Source organism: Lonchura striata, chromosome 5 (genome assembly GCF_050655825.1).
Source record: "Lonchura striata isolate lonStrDom1 chromosome 5, ASM5065582v1, whole genome shotgun sequence".
Classification (NCBI taxonomy): Eukaryota; Metazoa; Chordata; class Aves; order Passeriformes; family Estrildidae; genus Lonchura; species Lonchura striata.
In genome coordinates, this window is record NC_140707.1 from 12,383,175 (window position 1) to 12,403,421 (window position 20,247).

The 20,247-nt window shown below is 39.7% G+C and overlaps 1 protein-coding gene across 10 annotated transcripts in view; it reads right to left on the bottom strand.

Moving 5' to 3' along the window:
- The window catches only part of MICAL2 (microtubule associated monooxygenase, calponin and LIM domain containing 2), a 119,563-nt gene that overhangs the window by 44,669 nt on the left and 54,647 nt on the right, over nt 1-20,247 (bottom strand). For 4 of the 10 annotated variants that reach the window (XM_085579743.1, XM_085579741.1, XM_085579742.1 and 1 more), the window contains 12 exons: nt 19,720-19,832; nt 16,623-16,694; nt 15,908-16,057; nt 14,706-14,810; nt 13,264-13,476; nt 12,955-13,056; nt 12,231-12,359; nt 6,653-6,751; nt 6,164-6,244; nt 4,656-4,842; nt 3,458-3,546; nt 3,051-3,150 (listed from right to left, as the gene is read on the bottom strand). In XM_085579743.1, coding sequence (XP_085435869.1) covers nt 3,051-3,150; nt 3,458-3,546; nt 4,656-4,842; nt 6,164-6,244; nt 6,653-6,751; nt 12,231-12,359; nt 12,955-13,056; nt 13,264-13,476; nt 14,706-14,810; nt 15,908-16,057; nt 16,623-16,694; nt 19,720-19,832 — 1,440 coding nt within the window. The remainder of the gene's footprint in view (nt 1-3,050; nt 3,151-3,457; nt 3,547-4,655; nt 4,843-6,163; nt 6,245-6,652; nt 6,752-12,230; nt 12,360-12,954; nt 13,057-13,263; nt 13,477-14,705; nt 14,811-15,907; nt 16,058-16,622; nt 16,695-19,719; nt 19,833-20,247) is intronic. The other 6 variants (XM_085579744.1, XM_085579747.1, XM_085579746.1 and 3 more) reach the window with 6 other exon arrangements.

Genomic DNA, 20,247 nt, shown 5'->3' on the forward strand with positions numbered 1-20,247 from the left:
ACCAGACACACAGATTGCTCCAACAGTTAAAAAAATAAAAACAAAACACACAATGAAATGCTTTCAAACAACAGGGTTAGTCGTGCAATTTTGGAACTGGAAAAAAAATCACCTGAGAGCAGAAAGGCTTCAGCCAGTGAGCGGGTGCAGCACCGGAATGTTGAATTGGACTAAAAGCAATGAGGAAGATTGGCAGAGAAGACAGCAGGGAAGAAAACACAGAACTTCACTTGGTTATGTAGGAAAGCATCAGGAAGATTACATCGGTACAAAGAATAACTGGCCAAAATGAAACTGCCTTTTTTTCATTCAATTATCAATGAGGACAAGCAGGTATGAGCATTACTAGCAGAACAGCAAGATGAAATCAAAAAATCAACCAATTGGAGTGATACCAATAAAATAATTCTCCCAACAGAATTACCTGCAAAATCCCAGTGGAATATGCATGGTAATTAAGATTCCTCAGGAAAACATTTTCATTATGCAAGTTCCTGAATTTTGTTGTGGAAATGTAGTGATTTATGGGCCATTATACAAATCTATATAAAGCCAATACCATATTTTAAATGTTTAAATTCAAATTTTTAATTTAAATTTCTTTTTAAAAATCTTATTTAAAGATTTAAAAATCTTGTTTTTACACTTTCTGCTAGTAAGATTCATTTGGTTTAATTTCATTGATCAGAGATTTGCAAGTTTCTTACTACATCACCATTTTCTCTACATTTACCATTATGCTTGCTCTGCCATAGTAAAGAGCAGGAGAAAACATTAGGCAGAAGTGTTCCTAAAGATTTTACTATTGACAAACTGAAACTAAAATTGATGGCAGCCCTAATCTGGAAATCTGACTACCCAGCAGTTTGCTGTGTTGCAAGAGTAACCACACTGCAGACTGCCTCCTTTGTAGGGTGAAACAGTTACTATGCTTAGAAAATAATTAAAAATAGTACAGTGTTTCCAAGCTAGGTTTTTTTAAATGCTGCAAGAAAGGTACCGATATATTACATATGCACAGATTGCCACCATGTAACTGTAATTATTGCTGTGTCCACTCAATGTCTAGCAAAGTTTGGCTGAATACATTTTTCGCATTAAAGGCAATTTATGTCAAAGGAATGCTACCTCATATCTAACAATTTTCTTCAAGCACTTTTTCAAGTTTTGTGCATAAAAATAACAATTTTTTTCCCCAAAATACATAACCACTCTAAAATGTGAAAAACTCATCCTCATAGTTTAAAGAAAGTCAAACTATCTAGAAGAAAGATCCAGTTTGTAATTTATTTTAAACAGCAGACACATTTCCTTCTCATACCTAAGAAGCAAAACAGTTCAAATCACCTTTTCCCCCATTATATTAAATCAAATCAAATCAAAACAGCAAACCCCAAGACCTGCCAGCCCATAGGAAGCACAGTCATTTGAGACCACTGGCAGGTGATCCTCAATTTTGGTACTAAATGAATGCAACAGTATTTCCTATTGTTTATGCCACATTCTTCTGGCTACAGATAAATGCTACAGATGCTTCTCATTTTAGACTGCACGTATTGCCATGTTTAAGGATTTGCCTATTTCCTGGTAAACTCAATATAAATAAGTATTTGAAAGGCAGGGAGCACGCTTACCTCGCTGGCTAACTAGGCTGAAAGTAATGAGCATTGGTATGTCACTGTGTCCTTGGTGCTTAACAGATTAAGGTAGACCTTCTGATAAAGGTTGAAGGATATCTGAAAGAAATTTACTCATCTGCTGCTCCAGAGAATAGAATTTCACCTTTCTGCCACCAGCTGCACACGTTGAAATGAATTACCCAAGTAAAAAGTTACTGCCTAAGAATACATTTCTAGGCTTTTGATATTTGTTCTAAACCTGCATTTTTTAAAAATTCCAAAAGAGACTGGGAGTAGTGCCTGCCCAGAAGCACAACTGGAGTGACTTCAGTTACAAAGGAGCGCTCCATAAATTGGTATGCCTCATATCAGTCACCAAATGAGGAAGCCCTGACTTGAGGAATATTCGGTCTACTTTTTCTACCAGTTTCTTTGACTTAAAATTTCAATCAAGCCTTCATTCAACTATCATTTGCTCTTCAAATTTATTGAAAAACTTCAAATAAATTAGTAGAACAGATAATACCCACTATCAACAAAAGGTATCCATCACATGTAAAGCAATGTAAAAGACATTACTAGGAGCAATGTGAATTATGTACACGATTTTTTTGAAACATATTCATGCAAGTAAAAATCTCATAACCTAGAGCAAAGATGAAAGCAAGAAAACTGAAAAAAGCTATGTGCCATACTCAGGTTTCAAACCCCAGTCATTTGTCAGAAATATTCCTGAAAGAACACACATGCTTTCATGGTCTAACTGAAAAAAGAAAAAAAAGGCTGGGGAGAATAGGAAGAAAAATGGTTTCAAAATGCACCATCTTCTCCAGTGGTCTGATCACAGAATAAAATGGCGGGGGGGAAATAATCTATTAAATATCCTTCATCTGACTCCATGTTCTGGAAATGTGTTTGGACACTGTCCTTCATGCTCTAACATACAGTACATTTTATGTTGAAAAATTCACTTGTACCTCGCTTCTATCAGAAGGAATCCACCATTCAACGAAGTCATGTGTCAAATTGCACAAAGAGCAAAAACAAGGCCCTCCAAACCAAAAATTCCCCTCGAGAAAAAAACAGCCAGACTGTTAATTTTGAAAACTGGAAAGGCACAACTGAGAAAGACACAAAGAAGGATTCAAACCCTACAGAATCTTTTCACCCATTCAAGCACATTTTCAAGTGATAGGCCTGCTTCCTGGTACATGTGAATGAGTACCTCTAGGAGAGCAGAGAGGAATGGCACCCCAAGGCTCAGGAGTTCGTACAGGTAGGTATAGTTATGTGCATTGTCCCTGAAATGGAGGTGGGTAGCGTGCAGGAAACCATGCATCCAGTTAGACAGGCGGCTGGGAATGTCAAGCAGATCCCTGGTCACCCGCAGGGGCCAGCTTAGCGTGCCCCGTAAGAAGGAAGTCAGGATACCTGGGGACCTGTCCTCTGGACTGCTAGCAGTGGACAAACTGCTTTCTGTGGTGATCTCTGAGTGTTTGGCTTCCACTTTCTTCCACGTGTCTATTGCCTCCTTAGAAAAAGCATTAAAAAATAAAAAGTGTTAAATATGTCTCTAAAGTAGGTAAGTCCCGTTTCTGATACTGCCTTCAAGTCTTTATATGCATTTTCATTTCTAGTTGCTCTTAAGTTCAACTTTACTTTGCATAGAAAAGCTAATCCGTTGAGATTCAGATTATTATTAGATATGCCTAACTCACAGAATGAGAAGATTTGTATTTTAGCACTGATTTTACTGCACATGAGGTAGAAAACATCCACACACACACAAGTATTTCACCCTGCCCCAAGATTGCATTGGCAATATAATCACTCCATACCTTTCCATGGATCTGTATTGATGCTCTTCTCTTTCTGTGTTTTGTACTGATTCTGCAGTGCGTAAAATGAGGTTTACAGTAAAATTTACCTACAAGAGGGAAAAATCAGTTACAGGATGTTATCTATATATATATGGACTTTAAAAAGGATATGTTATCTATATATATATATGGACTTTAAAAACACTGTTGCATTTATAAAAAAAAATGAAACCAGGATGATGAGCAGCTGGGCAGCAAAAGGAATGGGAAACCTGGTGCTGATTCTGACAAACAGCTATGAATAGATTTCTTTTACAGATTTGCACATTAGTTCAATAACATAAGGTCATTTATCTACCTCTCAGGTATAAGATTAATAAACAGCAAAAAAACCAACATCCCATAAACACAAAGTTACAAGCTAACACAAGACATCAAGCAGAAAAAAAAAAAGGCAGTAATCTGCTCAAAAAGACATCTTTGCAAATTCTCCACACTGAAAAAAGAACCACTTTGACCTTGAATCTTTAATATTTTTGTGTATATCAGGTTAATACCCTGATCTACTCAAATACTTTGGGAGGGACAAATGAATTTCAATTCAGTTTGATAATTCCATTCCAAACTAAAAAAATAATAAAAAAAACAATTAAAAAAAGGAAAACCCCAGGATTTAGGTGGGATGAAGCATCCAGGATCTGAACCTCTTGTTCTACAGCAGCCTGGAGCCTGGAGTAAATCACACTGTGCTTGGCCAGTCCTACTGCTTTCAGCTCCTGACCATAACATTGAAACAGAAATAACCTACATTCCCTGCATCCATGTAAATCTGCCAGTGCTATGGCTTGTCCTTATATATCATGTTACTTAACAGCCAGGTTTAAATGGAGATAAGAATAACTCTATATTATTGGAGAAACCTCACCCCTTTTTTCCTCCCCTTACTTTGACCTGTGATTCAACAAAATGCATTTTGTCCACTCAACTTATTTTCCACCGAGAATTTCTTCACTTACAGCTCAGGTCTGTCATAAGTCAACTCTTTTGAAAACTAGGACTGCAAGTACGAGGACTCAAAGATCAGCAGGGACACAAACAGCACACTTGGCAGACCTCCTCCTGACCGTGCTACCAGGACAGATCTTTCTCCTTAGTCCCAGTAAGAGGCACCAACACTCAGACATTTCAAAATACTCCTAAATAGCTCCTATATTACCTTCTTCAACATCAAAGGCATAAATTCCTAAGCGGAGTGTTGTAGAACATATTTCACACTTGAAGCACTCCCTGTGAAAGAAGTGGCCTTCTGCACTCAGCCGCTCCATGACATAGACCCGTTTCTTGCAGAAATAACAAATGTCACTCCCCCCGATGGACTTGGGAAATTCTTTTCGCAGAGAACCCTGTTCAAAGATAAAAAACAACATAGAGCTGTGCCTCCACACCCAGATATAAATCCTTATGAATGGGGCAGCTTCTTTAACTGCTTGAAAGGTTGCACAGCACTCTCCAAGCAAAATTCCAGTCGGGCATCAGTCAGCTTTTTATTACTCATTATTGCAATTCTGAAGGTTTATGCAGCAATTAATAAATCAGACATCACAAGGATCTTAAAGAGGAGACTTTGATGCTGGACTTGCATCCAGTTTCCCTCTAGGAGTTCACCAACATTTTGATTACTCAGGTCCAAGAGCAGCATCATCTCTGAGTACTCCCTCATCACCCCGCACCGTCCTGGCTCCAGGACTCGTGTCTCTCTCAGAAGGTGAAGACACACCTCACCAGCCTCAAACAGCAGACTTGCATCTGCAGCCAAGCAAAAAAACACCCTAAACTCTCAGTTCAGACACAATCTGGAGGAAAATGCAGGCTTGTGCTTTAAGGTCCAGGAGGAAAAGCAGTCTTCAAACACTCCACCCTTCCCATCACCAGAACTATGCCTCCCCTCTCAGCTGTGTTCCTCCCGAGACTACAGCCCAACCTGGGGCTTGGTTAGCTTTAAAAATAACTTTGTTTCCTACCACACACATTCAGAACATTTCTAACACTTTCAAGATACAATCCATATTAACCATGTGAAACTCTTTTGAAAGTTTGTTGAAATTAGGCTGGTAATTAACATTCTTTAATTGCCATGAATCTCATCCCCTCTTACATACACACACAAAAGGTACAGAAAAGTGAACTAGAAATTTATTAGATGCCAGTGGACTTCCCTTTTCTTATTAGAGGCAGCTATGAGGATGTTACTTTGCATTACTGTATTATGGTTGGTTACGGGTTGGTACAGGGTCTGTGCCTGCCACATCCATTACCACCTCCCTCCCCTTCCACCATCCCTGCTACGACAGGAGAGGTGCTACATGGATGGAGGACCAAGGCACACTCAGACAGCAGCACACAGTCCACACAACTAATCTTTCATTTGTGAGCAAAAGGCAGCCTTGGAACCATTTCTTAATGTTAAGCGGAACTCACAATTATCATTGTCACATAGTCTTCTGCTGAAAAGTTGAGAATTCCATTCCAGATCTACCACTGATGGATCACTTTAGAGCATGAATCTTTCCAAAGAAACAACCATGCAAATGGAAAACCACACAGATGTGCTTTTAAACCCATGGTGTTAGTAGTTACAGTGAAGCTGAAACAACTGAGTTTAGTGCTGACTGGTAAGTAAAGTGTCATCACCACAACACAACACCTTACTTGGCTTCCCAGTACCTGACAGCCCTGAGTGGTGGAGGCAGCAGATGGTAAGTGAGGAATGGGGCAAGAACCTGCAGCTCTGTCCAGAGACCGCTTCTGAATTCAACACAGAACAAGGTCAGAGTTGAGAAACAGCCCTCTTCAAAAGGAGGCACAGTGATTCAGCACTTGAGTGTTAAAAATAACTTCATAAGCACGTACTGCACAAAACTTTATTTAGAAGCCACCCTGAGTAATAATTGTCTTTTGTTACTAATTATACAGTAATTACATTTAATAAAAGCCTTCTGAAGTTTTAATTCACAGCCAAGTAAAAGAAATAGAAGATGTGGAGAGCAACATTTCCATCAGCACATTGTGCCAATGTGCACCTGATCCTTTTGTGAAGTGTTAGACCTTTCCTAAGGCTTCAAGTGCTCCACAACTGGGGTCTTAAGTCAGGATGGCATTCTGAGAACATTACTCTTAAGTCAAATTACTGTTTCTTTGTGGGTTTAGTCTTACCAGTTCAAGCTGTGCCTTGGGTCTGTGATCATTCACATACAGATTTACAAGAACTTCAGCCACAGCTCCAATGGCATGTGAGACCTTGCCTACAGTCGTCTAAATCAGGAAAGGGGAGAAGATGAAGAATAGAAGGAAGAGCTTTAGTTACCCTCGAAAGAGAATTTAAAGACAAAAAAGGACAAGAATGATTTGGGAACATGCAGACATTGATACAGGGAGGCAGGAGAAAGAGCAGAGGAGAAGTCCAGCAGAGCACAAGCATGTTCATGCGTGATGAGCGTGGGACCACAGAAGGCTTCTGTGCAGCCCACAGACTTTTCTCTGAGGATGACTGAGAAGTTCCTGATGGGAGCAAATGCTTCTCCTCAAGGCTTCCTGCTGTGTCCATGAAAGGCTGAGCTGGGAGCCACTGCCTGGCTATCTGAGCTGCACATTATGATATTAAAAAAACTCTGTTGTTCACTTCAACTTCTCTGGGACTTAGTTGTTCCATTTCAGAACAGGGGTGGGATTGAGCTCCATATGAACACTCCCCAAACTGTGACATTTCAGGGAACATTCTATGAAAATGTATGAGCCAAGTCCCACACAGAAACGTTTTGTTGGTGCTCTCAGGGCAACCATTTGCCCTCTCCCCAGTGACTCATCGCAATGTCAGAGAGAACTGGAGAAACCACGCTCAGAGAGGGAAACATCTCCTTTAATCTGCTTCAGCCACAGAAGTTAGGCTGTTTTTAATCAAATATATCAATCAGGCCTGCAAGGAGCCAGCAGTGGCTTAGACTGTGGCTCCAAAAGCACAGTAGACAGACCGATGACTGCGTGGTCCGTTCTTCCCTGCCAAAACACCTGCCTGGGGACTGGAGCAGGGGAAAGTGTGTGTGAGTGTGTGACAGGCAGCAGGTAGGGAGGTACTCTGCTCCTGGAAAACAGACAGTAAAGGCTTCACAGATTTACAGAAATATTTTCTACTCTAAATCAAATTTCCTCTATTGATTGGGATTTCAGCTTTCTAGTCAATGTAAGATCCCACAGCCTCTCTGGTAGCCAGTGCAGCAAGGGCCATCCTGGTTTGGCCAGGGCTCTGGTACTCTGCTTCTGAAGTCAGGGCACTGGTTTTTTCCATAAGGACAAATACATTATATCATATCTAACTCTCCATTTGCCTCTCACAGAGCCCAAATCTCAAGGAAGTCCCCCTCTTCTCAGTGAAATGATTTGTCTACTACCACAGCACCAAGTCCTGTTAATAGAAGGTTTTAAAATACCTGAAAGTTACCATGAAGAAAGAAGAAAAATATAAATTCAACAGTATTCAAATACTTTAAGACAATTTTAAAGCATTTTCTATCAAGTTTAAAAACACTTATAGTGCACTGTGGGTGTGTTTTCAAAAATTATTATGGATAAAAAAAAAAAATCAAGGGAACATGTCTAATCCTTTACAGCTCCCCCTTATCTTTTGAGAGTTATCTCATCATTAACTTGATACCCAGGCAGGTACAAAATATACATGTTAAGACTACAAAGGCCATTTAAGGGATACATTTCTGTCCTGTTTGGTCTTGTTTAGCATAAAAAGACTTTAAAATATTATTCAATATCTGGATAACTTGTGGGTAACAACTGCAAAGTGAACTGCTAATTACATACCACAACGCTGTTCCAAGTGGCACACTGATTTATAAACCACTACAAGACGTGCTACTTGCTCCAACAGGAAAACTACGTTCCTTTGATTTGCTTAAGAACATGGGACAAAAAAAAATTTCCTCCCCAAATTCTGCACTTCTGAATATGCTGAGCAATCTCCAGGCCATGTACAAGTTCTTGTCCACAAGATCCAATGTAAAAGAAAGTGTTCAAAGTTAGCTGAAACACAAAGTTTTCCTTGAACTGGAGCAATCAGTTAAATAACAACGCTGTGCTTGAAGGGCAAGTAGTTGAATTTCAGGAAAAGTATCCTTGAGCCTAAACTACACCTTGAAATTCATCCCGTTGGCTGATTTCTGTTCTCCTTTGGAACAATCTATGTCAACATTAAAGCAGTCAAAACAAGAAAATTGCATGTTTACAAACACTTTAAAAATGTTATTAAAAAGGAAATGTTCCTATAATGAATGTGAATTCATGTTCCAAGTAAAAGCAAGTGAGACTTCAATTTAATTTAGCAACAATGCCCTTAAAACCAAGCTTTAACTTTTGGTCAGCCCTGACTTGGTCAGGCAAGAGATGATGTTGTACACCAACAGAACTATTTTGTTCAGTTCAAGTGCCACTCAATCACCAAGCAGAAACATCAGGGCAGGATGAGGATCCATCAAGAGCACCTGCCACCCTCAGAGACACGCAAAGAACATCCTCAGTGCTCCGAGGCTGCTGCTCTGCTCAGGTCACACACAGCTTTGTAATGCTGGGGCCACTGTCTTCATGGAACAGAATATTGCCCATAGTTCAGGCAGCTTTGTGCCAGCAGCTTTAAAGCCTTTGCTGAACAGGAATCCTAAAGAGTTACCTTACACGGTGAATTTCAGGGAACAACCAGAAAACGCTTAAAAATCCCAAGCGTTTGTGATTTCCACAGACTGCTGAGTGTCAGTGGCATGCTGCTTTTCAGCAGGTTGACCAGGGTGGTTATTACCATGGGAAGAGAAAGTCTTCTGTATTCCCCTGTGTTATTATTCAGAACTGCACAGCCAGCCAAGTCAGCCTCAGTAGCATTCTCATAAAACAAAGGAAACATGCTCTCTGCCTCCAAAAGCATACAATGCTTTCCCTTTGTTCTTTCATATCCTTAATGATTTTTCTGGTCTTATTTTGCTTTGAGGGTGATTTATTTACTTTTCGTACAAGCTGCTACGTATATTTTCCCTCTGAGATAAACAGCATTTGAGTAATAAGTTACTGTGTGTAGGAAACACCCCAGCACTGCTTACTGCTGGTAATTAGAGTCACGTCACTGAAAGGAAGTTGTTGGTCCAAGCTCTGCAGGGAATAAATTGATTGCAAAACCTACCCAGTTCTTAAGAGACACAGTGTGGATTCACTCATCCAAAGCTCAGGTTAACAGAGTTTTCTGAAGGTCAATCCAACCTTGAGCAGAAAACAGGAATAACCAAAGCCCAGCGTATAATATAATATATGCTAACGCATAATTCTAGCTATGTGAATTTTGACAGCTGATTGAAGCTAGAAGGCACTTTTGATTATTATTGACATATTGCACACAAAGGTAGTTCTTACTGAGTTGTAATGACTGCATGTCTTGAAAGAAACAATATGGTCCCACAGCCTTCTTTTCAAGTGTTCCTTGCAGGATTTACACTTAGTAACATGTTTCTGTAATTAGGCATGATTTCATAGCCACCCTTTTCAATAACTGTGTCTCCATAACTAATACTGTTCCAAGGAAAACTCAACAGGTGCAATGGTTTGCCATGTCTGGTAACAACCTCAGAACTAACCTGAAATTAAAATGACAGCACTAGCTATTTAAAACCATGGGAAGGTGCTGATATTTATGGGTCATATATCATGAAGCTTTACAGAACTCAAAACACTTCTATAACCTACTATTTGTCTTCTGGGGAAAAAGCAGAAACACTGACAGCAACACATAGCAGTTCTTCCTGTTGGTTTATCAATCCCAAAACTCTTTCTGATACTGAAGCCTACACTCAACTAATGCTAATTCTCAGAATAGAGAGTAGAAATTCAAATTTTGAGACCCATAAGCCCCGTCAAGGTAACAGAGATATAGGCAGTACATATTCCCGGTACATATTCACAGCAGAGAGGTCCAAATGTATTGTTGAACAGCACTCGAAAATGCACACTGTGCATCTGAAATACTGCTGACTTTTAATTTATATAGCACTGCACGTTTAGTCAGTGTTTCATAGAGCAGGATAAAATTTTCACATTCTGAAAAGCGTGCAATCTGTAAGGATAAAACACAGGGACAACAATTTGACCATGAAAGGGCAGGGATAGACTCTATTACCACCTGTGCTCCTGACAGGAGGAGTAAAGATCACCTGATCATTACCAGACCTGCTGTTTAAAAATTCTCCAAAATGCCACACAAAATGCACCATAGTTACACCTATGAAATGCATAGTGAACAAGAGGCTGGCAGCCTCTACTACACATGGAGCTGTGTATGCAGGTATCAAAATGCTCATGTATGTAGATCTGCCAAAGTGTAAATGCAGTCCTACTTAACTAGCCAAATATTTACCCAGTGAGATGAACATATATTTACTGTGCTGGTGACAGAACTAGATTTTCTTGCTTCAGCTGAGCTGCATTCTGCCAGTATCTCTGGAGAGAGCACTTTTCAGCTGAAATAAACTCAGCCTGAGTGAAACCAAGTGACAACAAACTATTACCACAGCATTTGAGTACAAAGGCAAACTAATCAAGGCTGTCAGTGCTCCTTAAACAAAATCCAATTTTTAAAATATCCAGAAAAAAAAAGACTGCTCAGAATAAAGGTTCCCCAAGAAGTGATGTTAAAATCCCAATTAAATAATGTCTCACATATTCTCCATATAATTAAAAGCCTAGTTCTCATATTCTAAAGGGTTTTTCAGATAGCTTGGGTTTGGATTTTTTTTTTATTCTCTTGGCAGAGTCACAATAGTTCTCCAAATCAAACGAACATCAGCCCTCAGTCTTTTGGAAACCATGACTTAGCTTAAAACCCATCATATGCTATAGCTCTTAGGTCATAAAAAGTAAGAGGTAAATCCAGAAAAAGGAATTACTTTCAAGATGAATGAAAGGAATTAGGGAATTAGGGGATTACTGCAGCGAGGCATCTGCTGAGCTTGCAGTGTCCTTGAAGGGCTGTGTCCCCTGTATTTCCCTGGGGATTGGGAGCCAGGCAGTCATCACAACACAGCCCACTAGCATCAGCCTCAGTAGTAAGAACTGAGTATCTCTGACTGAAGTTTCACCAAGTATGGATGTGTCCTCTCCATAAGGTCTGCTGCTACAAAGAACTCTATTTTAGATATTCACATGCAGAAGCAAGTTTAAAGTACAAATAATTAAACAAACAAAAATAAAATGTCTTTAATCGTAAATACTCATACAACTCTAAGAAACGTCCGTCCTAAGATATGGTTAAAAAACCGTCTTTGGGCAGGTTTTCCCCTGCAGAGCAGATGGATATTCTTATAAAAAGAAACATAAATGCCACCCAAGAAAACTAACCAACCCCACAGCATTCAGTTTGCTTTATAATGTGAAGCTTTCTTCAGCATGCCTGTGGTATCATCCAACAGCAGATCTTATAATTTAAAATAAGCAGCAATGCAAAATTTTCAGAATTGAAGTAAAAAGTGTTAAGCATTTGCTTTGTTTTTCAGCTTTTATCTGAGCCATTTCTGATGATGACATTTCTCTTACAAACATGCAGAACTAACAACAGCAAAAAAGGAAAGCTTGATTTAAATGCGAATTATAACCTATACAACAGGTCTGCTGGCAGCACCTTCCATTCAAGCCATTTCTCAAGCAGCTTGAGTACAAGTTTGGGTTTTACATGAAAAATCTCTTAAGAGAGTACCTGTTGAGAAGAAACAGCAGAGGAAGCTGAACCAACAGATGATGAAGCAGCAACAGCTGAATGATGAGGTGGAGAGCAAGAGGGAGTTGGGGGCTGAGAATGGGGTAAGCCTTTAGTAGGTAGCTTATTCTGTGTAGAGCAGAAACAGGAGAGTTATCCAAGAGACAATGACATCAACACAGGTTAAGTTCACCGTCATGCATCAAAAAACCCAGAAACAACAATGACAGTTCTACTCTTCCCTCTACATCTGCACAGTAAGGGCCCATGGAAATAATCAAGGCATCTTCATGGTGAATGATATTATTGTACTATTTCTTTAATAGAAGTATTCACAGTGGGCAGTAAAGTAAGATAGTGCTGGGAGAAAGCATAATGAAACCCAGCAAAAATCAGAGTGCACAGAGGACAACTGCTCGGCATTGTTAGAAACTGTGAGCCAGCAGTGTGTGCTTAAGCACAAGACATAGTTTATTTGAACATATTTCTCTCCTGCTAAAGCACTCTGATTAGCTTTTTGATTCAGACTGTTTTACTTCAATCAAACTATGCAATAATATTTAAACAACACTTTTTACTAGTTTCAGTGGGATCCACGTTACTTTTCAGATCCACACAAAATGAAAGGAAGTTAAAACCAAAACCACTGCAATTTCTTTCCCTTCATGAATTCTTATACACCTTGCAATTCAGCAGTTCTTCAGGTGCAAAACTTAAAATTCACCTTTGGAAACTCCATGTATCCAAACATTGAGGCGAGATGTGCTGCTTTCTCTTTAATGTTCTTTTTATGGAATTCCCTATTTGCTATGCTCTGAGCTCTTTTCTGCAGTGACAGCCAGAGGACAGCCAAGAAAAGAAAGAGAGAGATTTCAGTTAAAACCACATCCATAAACAAAACATAGAAGTATGTAGAAAGACTTCTTATTGTCTTAATACAACCTACAGTCAACAGAGAACAAGCCAGCAAAACCACAGTACACAGATTATCACAGGCATTTAAGAGACAGAAAGGAAAAAAGTTGCTTGTCACCTGTTTCATTTTTTCCTCCAGGTGCTGAAGACGCTCAAGCACTCCAGAAAGTACAAATGCAGCAGAACAGGCAGATGCAAGATTTTCAGAGGTTTCTGACAGACTGGACTGGGGATCTGTTTTGTGCACAGCCTTTGCTCTCCTGGCCATATGATCAGAACCATTTAAAGACTGTTTGGGTTCCCTGACCTCGTGTTCACTCCTAGCTACCACCTGAAACCAGGAAACACTTGAAGTGAACAAAACTCTGCTTTCTGCACTACCATGCAGTACATGCAGCTTTTAAGGATGCTTCTGAAAGGATGGCACAGTCATGCACATAACTAGAAATAAAATGTTCTCACATCACTCTTTGCATAGTATCTACTGCACTTCTGGTGTTTGTGGGCATGCACTGAAATAAATCAGTCCTACACAACTTGTGCAGGCCTTAACATCCTTCTCTACATTTCTGAGTATTTGTGGATAACCTCAGACAGCAACAGTGCAGAAGAACATCTTCTTCTAGGGTTTACAGCAAAAGTTTTGAGTTGGAGATTTTTAGCATCACAATTGCCTGAAACTAAGCTTGTAATCGAATTATATTTATGGGGATTTCAACAGTAATTCTTGCCATAGTTCTAGGTCTAGTCTGACCCAAATCAGTATATTATATATTTCAGATTTAAGGCATTTTCTAAGGCATTCAGAACACATCTCTGAATTTGAGTTTTCATATAAAATAGCTTCTGACCTACAGATTTCCACATGCAATACAGATCTCATTTCACTGCAGACTGCTCTTGAAGTGCCACTGCAGGATATTTACTTCAATTTAAAACTCTGATGAAAAGTGAATATCAATACTGTTTGAGATGAGATTGCTTTCAGTGAAAGTACTAAGTGAAAAATGTAAACTACATTGTCAAAAATTTTTCTCCATATATGTGATGCTGCAAGAGAGCTTTCAGCAGAAATTCTTATCACAAGTTCTACTTATAGAAATAAAACACCTGAGCAACAATATCAGCTTTTCAATACTCAAGCTTTTATCTAAGATATTTTTGCCAGGTTTCTCTCTTAGCCTTATCTTTACAATAGCCCAAAGCATCAAGTACATGCACAAATTTTCTGGTACTGCTGTAGTTTTGCCACATGTTAAATATAACTGTGTAATTACATTCATACAATTTGGAGTCTAGATATGGTAACACAGAAATCAACACTTATGTTTTCAGGGTATTTCCACACTTTCAGAGAGTTTTCTCATCTGGCAAAGCAGGAGTAAAAAAGCTTTAATTTTCTAATGGTATTTTCACAATTCTCAGCTAAATGTGTCTGTGAATTCTGCAGTTTCCATCCAAATATTGCTTTGTATCTTGTGTAGCCCTGCAATAACAGCGAGTTCCCAGCAGTGATATAAATGCTGTAATTGCCAGGTGTTACCCATAGGAGCTTCCTACCTGCCTTTTTGGTTGAGGTGGAAGAAGGCTTGGATCCGTAGGTTTAGCAAAGCGAGGATTAACAGGAGGGTCAGAGGAGAGCAGGGCTGGCCTATCTGTTAGCTCCTTGTGAAGCATTTTTAAAATTGCAAAGACAGAGTGAAGGAGGGAAAAAAAAGGAAGACAGTAAATAGAACTCAATGAATTTCTGAGGCAGGAAGAAATAAAAAGCTTCTTTTAAAGACACATTTTTGCCTATTCTTGCCGGCCACCCATTTTATTAGCAACTTCTACCATCAAAGATATACTTAAGTTGAACACATTCAGTCCTTTTTAACAGAGTTTATGATCAAAACAACTTCCTTCAGCATGGCTGAGGAAATCTCTGGCCACTTACCACACACCAAAAGCTCAGGGCATTGACAAGTAGCCAGGTAGCATGCAAACAACTTTGGTTCAAGGATAGACAAAGTCACTGGACATCTATAAAACCTACACTATTGGAGGACCAAAATATTTAAATAAACAAACAAATACAGGATGGAGAATTAAGAAAGCCACCATCTTTGTCAAAACAACCACAACTTGCTCATCCTTCCTTCAGATGACAGACCTAAATTCTGCTGATTCCAACTATTTATGGCTGAAGTGTGATTTTAAGCTTCTCCCCCATACCTTGGCAGCATGGGATTGTTTTTAAAACATCTCTAGTCACACCAACAACAAACCATGAAAATGCTGTACGATGCACAAATGTATTCCACTCTGCCTGGTTTTGGAATAGAAATGGCAGCCAGACATATCTTGTAAGAGATTAGGTTTCCTTTTTACACCCCCTAGATTTTCCATAAAGACAGATTCCACAGGATACGCAGTGTGCTTTATTTGAAAAATACAGGCAACAACAGGAATTCTGCAATACTGTATGCAGCCAGCTTAGATTTCCAAATAACACAGATTCTACAGTCTCACTCCCATGAGATTTCTAGACACTGTAACACATTGCTATGTATTTTTGTTAGATGCATTAGTCAATCTGTATGAGTTGTATTTGTTTACCAAGTATTGAGAGAAATACTTTTAATTTGCAGGTAGTATTAAAATAGACAATCCACTTCAAACAGCTAACAGACTCCTGTCTTCCTGGGAAATTTGCATCACCTTCACAAGGAGGGGCTACAGTTCAATTTCAGAGGTGGCTTTCATGTCCATCTATGACCTACCTGTCTCCGCAGAATTGTATTTGAAGCATTCTCTTCAAACTTTGCCAGCAGCTGAGTTGCCATTGATTTGACTTTGTTCTGGTTCATGCCTTCTCTGCCATCACTCTGTTCTTTCCCGTTGTTTGTCCCCTGGCTTGGAGAGCCTGAAGTCTGCAAAGAAACAACAAACTGTGTTTTTCTTATGTTTCCTACAACATTCATGAAGGGAGAGGAGGAGAGAGGTAACATCCTTTTCAGCAAGGGGTGAAAGGAAATAAAATCTTCAGTATACTAAAATGATATGTTTAGCATGCAAAAGTTGCCAAAAAAATGTTTTCTTGGGTCCCAGAGTACAGTAAAAGGGAGCATTCATCAGTGCCGCTATTCATAAAGGTGACTAATTAGAGAAGTGCTGGAAACCAAGCTGCAATGCAAACTCTTCAAATAAAAAATTGTCTAAATAGACAATTAGGAAAAGGAAAAAAATCCCAATAGCTTAAATGTTCCTGTGTCAGAACAAAAACTAGATCAATTTAGTTAATGCTCTACTCCCTACCAAATTATTAAAATTAATTGAGCACTTCTGTGCACGCCACAGTAAATTCAAGGCTTCAAGGAAGAGATTTTTCCCTGCCATGCTCCAAAGGTCAAACCTTGGTCCCCCAGCTCCCACTGCTTCCTCAGCTCTGGTGCCCATCAAGGAGCTGGACATGAGTGGGCACCACTGAACACCAACCTTCTCAAAGACACCAAAGAGTCCTTTCCGACGCCTTTTGTTAGTCTCATTTTCTTCTGTTTTCCCTTCAACCTAAAAGGGCAAAGCCAAAACAAGTTCCATGGGTTACTGCAGCAATTCCCAAGTTCCTCCCAGGAGAAGTTCCATCCCCAGGCAGGTGAGGTCTGGGCTGTGCTCAGTCAGGCACACACAGGTGAGCAGTGCCAGCATCAGGGGGTCTCACTGCCCCATCAGAGCCCCCAGCTCAGCTGACTGCTCCTCATGCAGGTACCAGGGCAGTAAAAGCTGTCACACAGCCCCTGGGACTGGGAGCTCTAACTGGACTCCAGGGCATGAGAATGCATGTTTGTACACTGTACTAAACAGGCCCTACAACTTGGTGTTTATCTGTCCCTCTTTCAGTACTGAGGAGTTTATAATTCATAAAACACTAACATATCCTTGAAGAAAACGGTTTTACAGCATGAGTTATTCTGTCAATTTTCAGCTAGACTGTACTGTTTTCCAGAGAAGTAACAAAATCCAGAAACCCCTCACTCTTTCACTGTAACCCCCAAGTCTCTCTTAACCCATCTGTCTGCATGCAGATCATGAATTCATAGTGCAGTCACACTTCCTTTTTTGAGCAATTACTGGCTGCCTTAAAGGCCTGTCTCCCTCATAAGGTTCACCTCCCTGACTATAGCTGAACATTACAACACTCAAGCAACCAAATTGCTTCTTTTGTGCTTGAGCCACGCACATATTTCATTATTTTACTCAGCTAGAGATTACACAAATCACTTCATACTCAGTCTGCACAAACTTGAAAAGTAGTCATTGCTGGCAATTTTTTATCACTTCTTACAACATTCAGTCATGAAGACTTGATACAGTGATAATTTATTAACAATAAACTATATTCTACTTTTTGGATTTGCCCACACTGTAACTTAGTGTCTGCTCAGTCAACTTAAAAAAACCTAAAAAGGAATAAAGATCAAAGAATGCAGGCTTCCTTTTTACATATAGACTGACTGTAATAAATCATTATGCATTGAAGACAAGTAATCCCAAACAACTTGTGGGCAATCACCAAAGGAATCAGATGACAATATTTCAATTACTTTGCTTTGCTACATAGTCTTCAAAGCAGCAGCTCAGTATAACTCAGCTTTGCACTACCTACAGTCATCAGTCTATGCAGAAAAGGTGAACAGAGAACACCACAATGTATTCTGCATAATAGCCTGGGCCACATAAAAGCAGGTTTTGCTAGAGTGAATGGAGCAAAGCAAGGTGCTACCTTTCAGAAATCAGAATGAAAGGACTCTCATTAACACGCTGACAAAGAAGTGAAAGACAAAGCAATTTAATTGCCGAGCAAGGCTCCAAAAAGGCTCCAAAAGGGCTGCGCCCTGCATTGTGTAAACACCTCCATTCATTTATTAGTCTGGAGCACAGGAAATCTCAGTTCCTCTCCAGCCAGGCTGACACTCCGAGGAGAATGGAAAACATGATGCAGCTCAGCACAGGCTGCCAGAACAGCCACAGCCACCCCAGCTCCAGGCCCTGCTTCCTGGTCTCTCACAGCCTGTGCCCAGATAAAGATCCCTCCTCCAGTCCAATCCAAGGACAAACTACATGCCATAAAAGTTCAACTAGCAACACTCTCTGCTCTCCTAAAGCCTGGACAGAACGTTTGATATATATACACCTGGATAATGCTCAGCACACTTTTTGCAGGAAAAAGAACCCTAAAAAACTGAAGCCACAGCCAAACCCTGAACTCAAGCAATTGCTTTCCAAGGAGCTTAATTTTCCAGCAGTTTCAGCTGGTTATGGTACTCCCAAGTCTGTCCTAATCCAAGTACCCTAACTCACCTTGCTTGGTTTCACAGCCCATCCATGACAGAGCTGCAAAACCTCACACAAAACGCCTTGTTTCCCAAGCTGATTTGGGAAGTAATACTTCCACTTCTCATTTCCAAGTGGGAAACTAGAGGGGTCCTTCAAGCAAATCACCTCGTGCTTCCACGTAGTGCCAAGAACTCCAGCTCCTGCTATGGCAGCAGGCTTATTTCATGACAGGAGGTTAATCAGAGGCTCTATGGCTCAGTAATGGAAAGTTCTCCCCACTGCTAAAAGTCTGTTTACTTCTGCAAACAACTCGTTGAAAAACAACATTGTGGTAATGATAAAGATTTTCCTTTTAAAGATGTCACCCACAAGAAAAAGCAAAGTTTATTCTGCCTGTTTGGCTTCTCACTGCTTGGCTATGTGGGAACCATGTCACTTAGTTTTGTGTGTGTGTGGGTGGCAGGAAAAAATTATTTCCTAACAAGGATATTTGAAGTTACTGGACAATTGACTGTCCACAGGTTTTGAAAACGTGTTTGTGGATAGAAGATATTATTCAAGACAAATTCAGCATAGGAAATATCTGGAAATTCTGGAGTAATTATTCAGGTGAAAAAAAATAGAAACTATATTTCTATAAGACAAGAGAGCAACAAATGTAAAAAGCAGTATATTAAAATACTCACAAATTCAGTAGATGTGTACATCTGTTAACTGAGGCCTCTGCAAAGCTTCAAGGCTCTGAAGTCCTTAATAACAGCATGTATGGGCATGGATATTTTTATAATACAGGCACATAACAGGGCCTGTCAGTAAGTCTTCATTAAAAAGTAACCAAAAGAGAAAAGTACATGGGCATGACTAAGAGATTGTTATCCCAAAGCTGCTGATCAACCTGCCCACCAGTTTGTCACCATTGCAGCTTTCTTCTGTAGAGCTGGAAAGCTTCTCTTCAGAGCCCTGACAGCATCCAGAAACTGCAAATCACTGCTCTGTTCAAAAAGCAGTAGTCTCTTCTAATTAATAAACAACCTAGCATAGCACTGATTATTTGAACATATATATAATAAAATGGCTGTATATTTAACTCCAGGAATACAGAGCTACAGGACTCTTTTTCTTACAGATAGAAATAACTCAGAAAATTATAGTAGTGTATATATAAACCCCCTATTTCTGAGCCTCTATTTATGTAAAAGTTTATTTTCATCTTTTCAGAAAAAAAAAGTGATAGGGCAAGTTTTGCTTCACAACTCACCTTTGGTACTCTTTTTCTTGGTAAGGTTAAATTGCTATAATTATTAAAGATGAAATTCGATGATTTCAGTGAACCAAGATCCTTATTTTCTCCATTTTGCTTCTCAGCAGCATCTGTTAAAAAAACAGCTGCTTAGGATATTTATATAGATTTGTTTTTAAATTATTCTGACTAAGCCAAAGCTTTCCAGTTGAGTGCTGGCAGCAATTATATATTAAACACAGGCAAATAAAAGTAAATATGTGGAATCTTGGTCTTGGGTGGTTTAAAAAAAAGAAGGAGAAAAACACAAGCATGAATGTGCTGTGTGCGGTCATCCCTACCAGGGAATCACACCAACAACTTGATACATGCCCTTCATGATGTCAAGCAGCAGTTATCCAGCTGCTCCTACTCCCTGAAACCACCAAGGACCCACAAAACCGTGGTATTCAATCAAGTTTTTCCCCCTTTCTTGTGTTAAGCCCGAGGTAACCCTTACAGGCTGTTACAGTGCACTCGGGCTGTGCTTTTCCCCATTTACAGGGA